Source organism: Solenopsis invicta, chromosome 11, assembly GCF_016802725.1.
Source record: "Solenopsis invicta isolate M01_SB chromosome 11, UNIL_Sinv_3.0, whole genome shotgun sequence".
Lineage (NCBI taxonomy): Eukaryota > Metazoa > Arthropoda > Insecta > Hymenoptera > Formicidae > Solenopsis > Solenopsis invicta.
Genome location: NC_052674.1, coordinates 17,871,834 through 17,880,402, shown reverse-complemented (window position 1 = coordinate 17,880,402; position 8,569 = coordinate 17,871,834). Strand labels below are relative to the sequence as shown.

Below are 8,569 nucleotides of genomic sequence, written 5' to 3'. Positions count from 1 at the left end.
CCATACTCTTTGCTCGAACGTCTTTCTCAGCTCTATCTTGTTCGGTCGATGATCGAACATCTCACGCAGCTCACTCAGCAGGTCGTCGACGGCGGACTCTACGCGAGTAGGTTCAGAATGGAACCACTCTAGAGCCTTTCCTTTGAGTCTCATACTGATTAAGACTCTGGTATAGTTCTCCGTTAGGCCGTACGTCCTCCTCAGCAATGTTAATTGTTGCTCCCAATTTCTGTAGTCGCCAGTATCTCCGTTGAAGTGGCCCAGTAGATCTGCTACGGCCGTTATGTTCAACTTAGACGATACTGTTTCCCGTTCTATTCGCTGCTCTCGGTCGGACACATTTAATCGCTGCATATCTCGTAGTAATTGTATTTCTGCTCTGGCAAGAGCCAACTCACGATCAGCAAGCTCTTTTTCCCGCCGGTATAACTCGATCTCTCTTTGGTGGTTGTCGGCGGTTGGCAAAGCTGCTGCGCCCGTCGTGTTCGTCTCTGCAACTTCCGGAGCGTCTTGCATCCACGCTCCCGTTGGATCCGCTTCGATCAATCGGGCGATTAGCTCGGCTTTGTTTCCTGTTAGGCTTAAACCAAGATCCTTTAATTTCTCCTTCAACTCGACGATGGTGAAATCGCTCGGTTCTCTGCCACTCATCTTGTTTGCTGTTTCTCGCAGTCTCTCGTCGTTTCTCGCTGTCTCTCGCTGTTTTCTCACTGTTTCTCGCTGTTTTCTCGCTGTTTTTTCTTAGCTCGCAGTATTTCAATCTAGTTGCGTCGATTCCGGCTGGACGAGCCCCCAAATTTGTAGGATGTTGATATGGAAGTAGAGGATATCGACGAGTCAGAGTTGAAATGTAACACTTGTTTATTGCTAGGAAGAGTTATACACCAACGTCTCAAAAATCGAATGATGACGACCGTTATCACGCACCCGCTTATATACGGCGCGTTCGGTGGCCCTACGGCCCTATTGGCCCGAGCTGTGCGGGAGGGGCGCGCTGGGCGCACAGCTCCGCGGTTCACGTGCTTACGTAACGATTGGATCCTGTACGAACGTGTTAGGACATGTTACAAGAATGTTTCCTAACATGTGTCAGGATATGTTTCGAGAAATATTTCCTACACTTTTTAATGGTTTCATAATTTTTCCTTATAGTACTCGACGAGAGCTACAAGAAAGGTCATGTGCACTTTTTCGATACCTCTTACCGTTTAGCCAGGAAAAGTTGAAAAAGATTTCTTTTTACATTTTTGAATAGTATTCCGTTAGTGGAACAATACGTCTTCTGTCCATTTTGTAAATTACGAATTTTTTTTTGTTCAAAATTTTTCTAAGTTTTTTCGATTTTGAAGGTAAAATTTTTTTCGTTTTTTTCGCGTTTCTCGACGTTTCATCGCGTTTTATGACGAATTAGACGAAAAAAAACTTTTTTTTTTGAGCGTGTACCTCGACGTTTCTTGACGTTTCTCGACGATTGGAGCCATATTGTATTCTTTGTGAAAATTGTTAAAAATTGATTTTGTGTGTTTGGTATGTAGAAATTTTTACACCCGGCAGCGCTTGTGGGCCTGATCTGCCCTAGATCGGGGGAGGGGGACACCAGCCCCCCCCGCCTCTACCCCTGATGGTTTGGGGGTTAAGCCCGTGGTATCCGGCCCCCGCCGCAGCCCCGGGCCTCTTCGCGCCGCGCTGACGGCGGCGCGGTCCTCCTAACTACCCTGGGGGCGGAGAGGGAGAAACTTCCCTCTCCCCCTCCCCGGCGAGGCAGAGGGGGTACGTCTGCGCGTTACATCGCAGAGTCGTCCCCCCCGGACCGTCAGGTCGGGTCTGCCTCGCCGGGTTCACCGTTATAGCGAAGGGACCCCTCCTCCAGCGACTGCGCGTCCCGAAGGCGTGGCCGGCAGACACTGGGGAGGAGGGTCACCCCCTCTCTGTGTTAGCGCCGTCGCTCTCCTCCTCCTCCCTAATTGCGTGAAGGGAGGGGGCGACGGCAGCTAATCGCCCGCACCCCCGCCGCCTTTTGGATGACGGGCCACTGCGGCCTGAGGGGCGCGGGGCGGGTCTTCTTCTTCGGGTCGGCCGGGGGGGGAGCCAAGGTGGGTCACGGCCCCCGTCCCCGCCACCCCTTTCACCGTTGTTTTCACCGGGGGGCATGCGTCCCCCCGGCCTCCTCTCCTTGATGGTTTCGGCCTCCTCCTTCTACCGCATTACTTGCTCGCAGAAGAAGGAGACCGTGACCCAAGCGCTCTCCCTGCGGACCATCTGGCTAATGATGGCCCGCAGGGAGAGATCGTCGCCGATTTCTCTTCTTAGGACTCCGCGCAGCTCCTCCCACGCTGGACAGTGTTCCAGCGTGTGCTGCGCGGAGACCCTTTCGGCGTCGCAATGGTGGCACTGCGTCGTCGGCTCCTTCCTTATTCTGCACAGGTACTCACCGAAGTAGCCATGCCCGGTGAGCACCTGTGTCGTCCGGTAGGACAAGCCGCCCCAAGGGCGGCCCACCCATTCGTCCAAGTGGGGTAGGACGACCTCCAAGATTCGAGATCCCGCCGCCGGCGGGTCATTGGCGAGACTCTCCCGCCAAGACCTCATGGCCCGCCGGCGAGCCCTTTCTCGCAGTAGCGCGGCGACCCTGGGGGTAACCACTCCCCCCTGCAGGCGGACGGCCTTAGCCCTGGCATATGACCATGCCAGGGCGTCGGCCGTGAATTCCGCCGGGGGGAGCCCCGCCAGTACTAAGGTCGCCGCGATAGGGGCGGTGCGATAGGCGCGCACGATCGTCCGCACCAGCCGCCGCTGCACGGCGTGCAGCACGTCTCTTATGCAGCGGCTGGCCAACGCCTCGCGAAACCAGACCGGAACACCGTACAGGGCCCCGGCCATGGCCGCGTAGGCGTATGCGCGCCTCGCACCTACTCCCGGACCTCGGAGGTTGGGCATCAACCCCAGAAGGGCACCCGTCATTTTGCCCAATCGCTGGGCCAATTTGTTGAAGTGCTCGACAAAGGCCCAACGACCGTCCAATTGCAACCCCAGGTATTTGAGGGTTGCCCCCACTCGGACCCGGGTGTTGTCCACCCGGACGAAGGCCCGGTGCGGTACCCGGGAAGAGCCATTATGGAAAAAGATGGCTTCCGTCTTCTCCGGGGCCACCCTCAAGCCCAGGCTTTTGATGGAGCCGACGACGCAGTTCACCGCCCAATTGCCCATGGCAATCGCCATCACCCAGGAGGCTCCCCGGGCTACCACGAAAGTGTCGTCGGCGTAACCAACGACGTGGCAGCCAGGGGGGAGGGCCACACGGAGTACTTTGTCATATGCGGCGTTCCAAAGCAGGGGGCCCAGCACAGACCCCTGCGGGACGCCGCACGACATGTCCCTCCGATCATGGAGTCCGGTTTTATCCCGGAACTCCAGCACCCTGTCCCGGAAGTAGTGCCGAACGATGGCGACGAGGTAGGGCGGCAGGCGAAAGTACTCGCTAAGCGCCGCCACAACCTCGCCCCATGGGATACTATTGAAGGCGTTGGCGATATCCAAGGATATCGCCAACGCCACCCCCCCCCGTCCCCCGTGATGGATTCCGAGAGGGATCGGACTTGCCTGACAGCATCGACAGTCGATCTCGCCTCGCGGAACCCGTATTGTGCGGGGGACAATTCGGGACCATACCGGGACATATGCCGGATGATGCGGTTGGCGATGATTCGCTCAAAGATCTTGCCCGCATCATCCAGCATACAAAGGGGCCTGTATGCGGAGGGACTCTCAGCTGGCTTGCCCTCCTTTTTGAGTAGGACAAGCCGGGCCCTCTTCCACCTCCTGGGGAAAGTTCCTTCACGGAGGCACTTCGTGTACGTGACACGAAGTGCCTCCCCGATTATCGGAGACGCCCGGGCCCAGACCTTGGCGTATATTCCGTCCGGCCCGGGCGCCTTCGCCTTCCTTCCGGTTATTCGGGCAAAGGCCGCGACCATCTCGTGTCTGGACACATCCAGTTCCTCGGTCCATCCTGGGGGAGGGCCGGTCTTCTCCAGTATGTCCCTCCCCCAGGTGGGGGACAACGTATTCACCACTTTTCCGAGGAACTGGAGATCCAACGTCTCCGAGACTGGAGGCACCCATGGGCGGAGCCGCTTCGTCACTACTTTGTACGGCCTCCCCCATGGGTCGCGGTCCAGCTCGGAGAGTAACTCCTCCCAGGCCGCGGCCTTCGCCCGCGCAATGGCGGTCCTCAGGGCCTTCCTGGCTTTCCTGAGGACCGCCTCGGCGTTGTTCAGCTCTTCCTCCATGCCCCGCTGTTTGGCGCGCGTGTGTGTCCGCCTGGCGGCCACGGTAGCTCGCCTCAGTTCGGCGAGCTCCGCGGACCACCAGTAGGCGGCACGGCGCGCCATAGGTCTGCTGCGGGGCATGGAGGCGTCGCAAGCGCGCGACATGATCACGCATAGGCGCTCCGCCTCCTCCTCGGCTCCGAGGTCAGCTCCTCCCTCCGACCAAGTGGAGGCAAGGAGGCTGACCTCGAGGGCTTCGGGGTCGAGCTTCCTCAGGACCCATCGATTCCTGTCCCGGGTGAGGCGGCGTTGCTCTCGCACCTCCGTGGAGACCAGCTCCATGGAGATTAGTCTATGGTCGGACGTCTCTCCAAGGGAGCCGGTCTACACTGTCCATCCCTGGACCCTGTTAAGGGCCCCGGGGGAGGCCCATGTCACATCGACAATAGACTCTCCCCCGGCCCCTACGTAGGTGCTGACCCGGCCCCGGTTTAGAAGGACCAGGCCGAGCCTCGCCGCAAACTCTAGAGCGAGGCGGCCCCTGACGTCTGTGCGGGGGGAGCCCCAAGCCACAGCGTGGGCATTGAGGTCTCCCCCCACAACGACAGGCCTTGGAGAGCGACCGAGTATGTCGCTCTCCATGCCATCTAAGGCCGCCTCGTACTCCCCCCTGGTTAGGCTAGGTGGGAGATAACAACCCAGGACATCGATGGGTCCATACTCGACCATGACGAAGCCCTCGCCAGACGATAAAGGAATCATCGGCGGAACGCCCGGCACATGATGGCTGACCATCGCCATCCTCCCCGAGGGATCCCCAACCCAGTTGGGGTTGCCGTCGGGTATCCTATAAGGATCGGCGACGATGGCCAGCCCGCCACCCCCCTCCGCCAGGCACTGCGCAAGCATATCCTGCGCAGCCCTGGCGTGATTGAGGTTGGCCTGGAGGAGCCTAGGGGGCATTGTTGGCTTGCTCCCGAGGCTCCTCCACCTCCTTCATTTCAACACAGTTGGTTACTGCGTCTTCTCTTATTCTCCTCTCCCTTTGCGGGAGAGGAGCCTCTGACTCGGTGGGGGCCGCAGTCTGGGACAGGGTCGGCGTTACTGTCGACCCCGCCTCTCGACGGCCCCCTGCGCTCGGGAGTGCCTTTTGTGCCTTATTGGCTAGGCAAACCTTTGCGCCGATCCGATGGTCGGCGGGCTTGCCCGCGTCTTTGCAGACCGGGCAGCCCGCCTTTTCTCGGCAATCCTTGGCCAGGTGGCCTATGCCACCGCATCGGTAGCAGCAGCCGGATCTATCGATACGGCTGCTGCATTTGGCCTGGACGTGGCCCGTGGCCAGGCACTTGTGGCACTGTAGTCCCCGCGAGGGGAGCAGTGCCACGCGGCAGCTCGACCAGCCCACCCTTACTCGGGGAGCGGCCAAGACTGCCTTGCCAGCTTTCGCGGGGCAGCGCACCCAGCAGGTGCCCAGCCCGTTGGGAGCCATGCGGATCTCTCCCACTTTGATGTCGTGGGGAGAGCAAGCTCCGATGGCTCCCAGGACCTCGGCCACCTCACTAGGGGTGACCGAATCGTCCAGGCCAGTTAAGCGTAGCTCGACCGTCTTGCACGGCCGGGCTACCTTGACGTCATCCCTTGATGACAGGGCAGCCCTGATACCCTCGGCCAGGGCGTCGGCCTTAGTGCCGTTGTCAACGCCCCTGACCTCGAGTATCAGGGCACCCGTAACAGCTCTGCGGGGGCGCAGGTCCTCGATCCCGAGGGAGAAGAGATCGACCTTCTCCCTCGCGGTCTTGAGGACCTGCGCGTAGGCTGTTGGGTCGGCACATGTGACCGTCACCGCCGCCGTGGTCGGCGGCTTGATTTTGGCCACACTGGCCGACCCTTGGTGGCTAGTTCCGCCCCGTGGCTGTCCCGCACGTTCCCCCTGACCTCCACCACGCCCTCCCCTCCTCTTCTTCTTCCTCGAAGACGTCGAGGAAGTCTAGGGAGGGGGATTCTTTGGGGGGGGGACTGGGAGAACCCTTATGGGCCTACCCGTGGCGGTGGCCGCCTTGGTCGCCTCATTAGAGGCTTTGGCGGCCCTCTTAGCCTTTCTGGAGACCACCTCCGTCCATAACTCTAGTATGGAGGGGGAGGTGGTCTCCCTACCCGGGGCGGGCCGGGCAGTCGTAGCGGTTGCGCCGCCCGCGGTCTTCTTTTTGGGGGCGGTCTCGGTCTGGGGAGGGGTAGTCACCCTGCCTCCAGCAGAGACCGTCCCGGGCCTCTCAGCCGTCGTCGCCCTGGCCGGGAGAAGCCCCATCTCCTGGAGGACGGCCGGGAGGACCCTGGTAAGGACCTCCCGGAGGCCGTCCTCTGTTATTGCTTTTTTCTTCCTCCTCTCCTCCCCCCCTGTCTGCACGGCCCTCTCCAGAGGGCGTGAGGGAGGTGGCAGGGAGGGGAAGGAGGATTGAGAAACCGAAGCTACCTTGATGTCCGCCGCGTTGGACAGGGGGTTCATTTGTTTCCGAACCCCCTTTAGCGGCGGACGGAAGTACGGCTTCTTAAGTACCTCCATACACCTGACCACCGGCTTGTTTTGCCGGGTGGTCGCAGCCTTGCTGGGCGCCCTTCCGGAGGGCTCCTCCGTCATCGTGTCCGTGAGTGTCGGACCCGGTGGATGGGGAGCTTCCCCGGTCAGAGCGTCCATCACCTCTACGTCGAGGTCCAGATCTGTCTGGTCCTCGACGTCGGTGTGACCTTCAGCCTCAGCGCGTGAATGGGGGCTTTGTTCGAGAAGCGCCACCTGAATGCGGAGCTGTCCAATCTCCGCCTCGAGCTTGCGCTTCTCGGCCTCCCATTTGGTCCTGGCTTTAGCCAGGGCCGCGCTATTTTCCCGGTGCTGTCGCGCTTCGTCGTCTTCGCATTGCCTGTACATTGCCGTCGTAAGACCGGTAGTTAGGTCGGTGTAGGCCCTCCACATATCCTTCCTGATCGGACCTTGGATATTGTTAGAGCGTTCCACCGACTTCGCCAACATGCCCAGGCTTTGCGTCATGACCTCTGCTACAGAGGTCAAGGGTTGTGCCTCGAGCTCCTCCGCGCGTTCGAGAGCTTCGTCATTGGCCTTAGAAGCGCGCTCTGAGGTAGGCTTTACGTCGGAGTCAAGGATCGCTCGGTGATCCCTTCTCAATTTCTTGGCTTTCTCGGCCTCGGCTTTTCGGGCCATGGCCTCCGCCGTGAATTGCCCCTCGTGAGAGGGGTCTTTCGCGGGTCTCCCCCGTCCCTTTTTCGTCGGGCCTTCCTCAGAGTCCGATGAGTAGACTGTTAGGTTCTTCGACGTCTTGCGTCGAGAACGCTTCCGGGTCATTTCCCAGGGCCCCGCCCCCTCAGCGTCGACGTCCATAAAGGCGTCTTCGTCCGAGGGCAGCGGGGTCACGGAACCCACTGATAACGAGGGGGGTAACCCAGGGGGGTAACAACTCCCCTGGGGGGACAAGACTCCGGCCCGGCACCCGCTTCGGAAGGGACGCCGTCGCGGAATGCCGGGCCAGCCAACACCGCCCCGGGCCCCGCGTCGGAATACTTCCGAGCGGCCCCGGAGCCAGTCCAGCCCGCAACCTCGGGGAGGGTTTCCCACGAGGAACGCGCTGGACCGTCCTCCACCGCTCCGACCCTGCCCCGGAATAAGTCCGGGCGGCCCGGAGACGGCCCAGCCCGCTGGGTCCGGTAAACCGGGGTCTCAGCGGCCCGTCTCGTCCGATTTGGAGCGTCGAGGAGCTCCGTTCCAGGATCCTTTCACAGAAACCCCGCAACGCGATCCGCACGCGCCCTCGGCCCTGCCTCGGAAAAGTCCGAGCGGCCCGAGGGCCGTCCCGACCCGATGCATCGGGGAGGGTTTCCCACGATGCACGTGCCGGGACACCCCCGCCGCTCCGACCCTGCCCTGGAATACGTCCAGGCGGCCCGGAGACGGCCCAGCCCGACGGGATTGGCAGCGCCAAAACCCGCCGGCCCGTCCTTCCCGGAGGGACTGGCTCTCCCCGTGCCAGGACGCGAGTCGTGAAAACGACACCGTCCCCAGACACAGCGATTACCAGCCCCTCTTCTTCCCGTGCCCGCCGCGCCGGGAGGCGCCTTGGGCAGGGCATTTGCCTTCGGTCTGAAGACAAATGCCTTTCACGTGACCTCTTGGCCCCCATCCCCGAAGACATTCGGGGATGGAGTTCACCCTCTCACCACGTTGAGGTGGGTCACATCAAGAGGGATGAGCTTTGGCCTCCGCGAGTCTATTACGGGCCTCGCGCCGTACATCGGAG

General features: G+C 60.9%; 1 protein-coding gene across 1 annotated transcript; it reads right to left on the bottom strand.

Moving 5' to 3' along the window:
- Positions 1 to 5,425: 5,425 nt before the first annotated feature.
- LOC120358938 lies at positions 5,426 to 7,620 on the bottom strand. Its single transcript, XM_039454825.1, has 3 exons — positions 6,295 to 7,620; positions 5,680 to 6,231; positions 5,426 to 5,563 (listed from the first exon to the last, which is right to left on the bottom strand). Exons 1-3 carry the CDS (start codon positions 7,618 to 7,620, stop codon positions 5,426 to 5,428), a joined length of 2,016 nt encoding a protein of 671 aa, XP_039310759.1.
- Between the last annotated feature and the right edge of the window lie 949 nt (positions 7,621 to 8,569).

Coding starts and splice junctions, on each gene's coding strand:
- LOC120358938 (XM_039454825.1), bottom strand. CDS start 7,620: ATGACCCGGAAGCGTTCTCGACGCAAGACGTCGAAGAACCTAACAGTC. Junction 6,232..6,294: donor CCACGGGTAGGCCCATAAGG/GTTCTCCCAGTC, acceptor TCTTCGAGGAAG/AAGAAGAGGAGGGGAGGGCG. Junction 5,564..5,679: donor CAGTCTTGGCCGCTCCCCGA/GTAAGGGTGGGC, acceptor CCGTATCGATAG/ATCCGGCTGCTGCTACCGAT.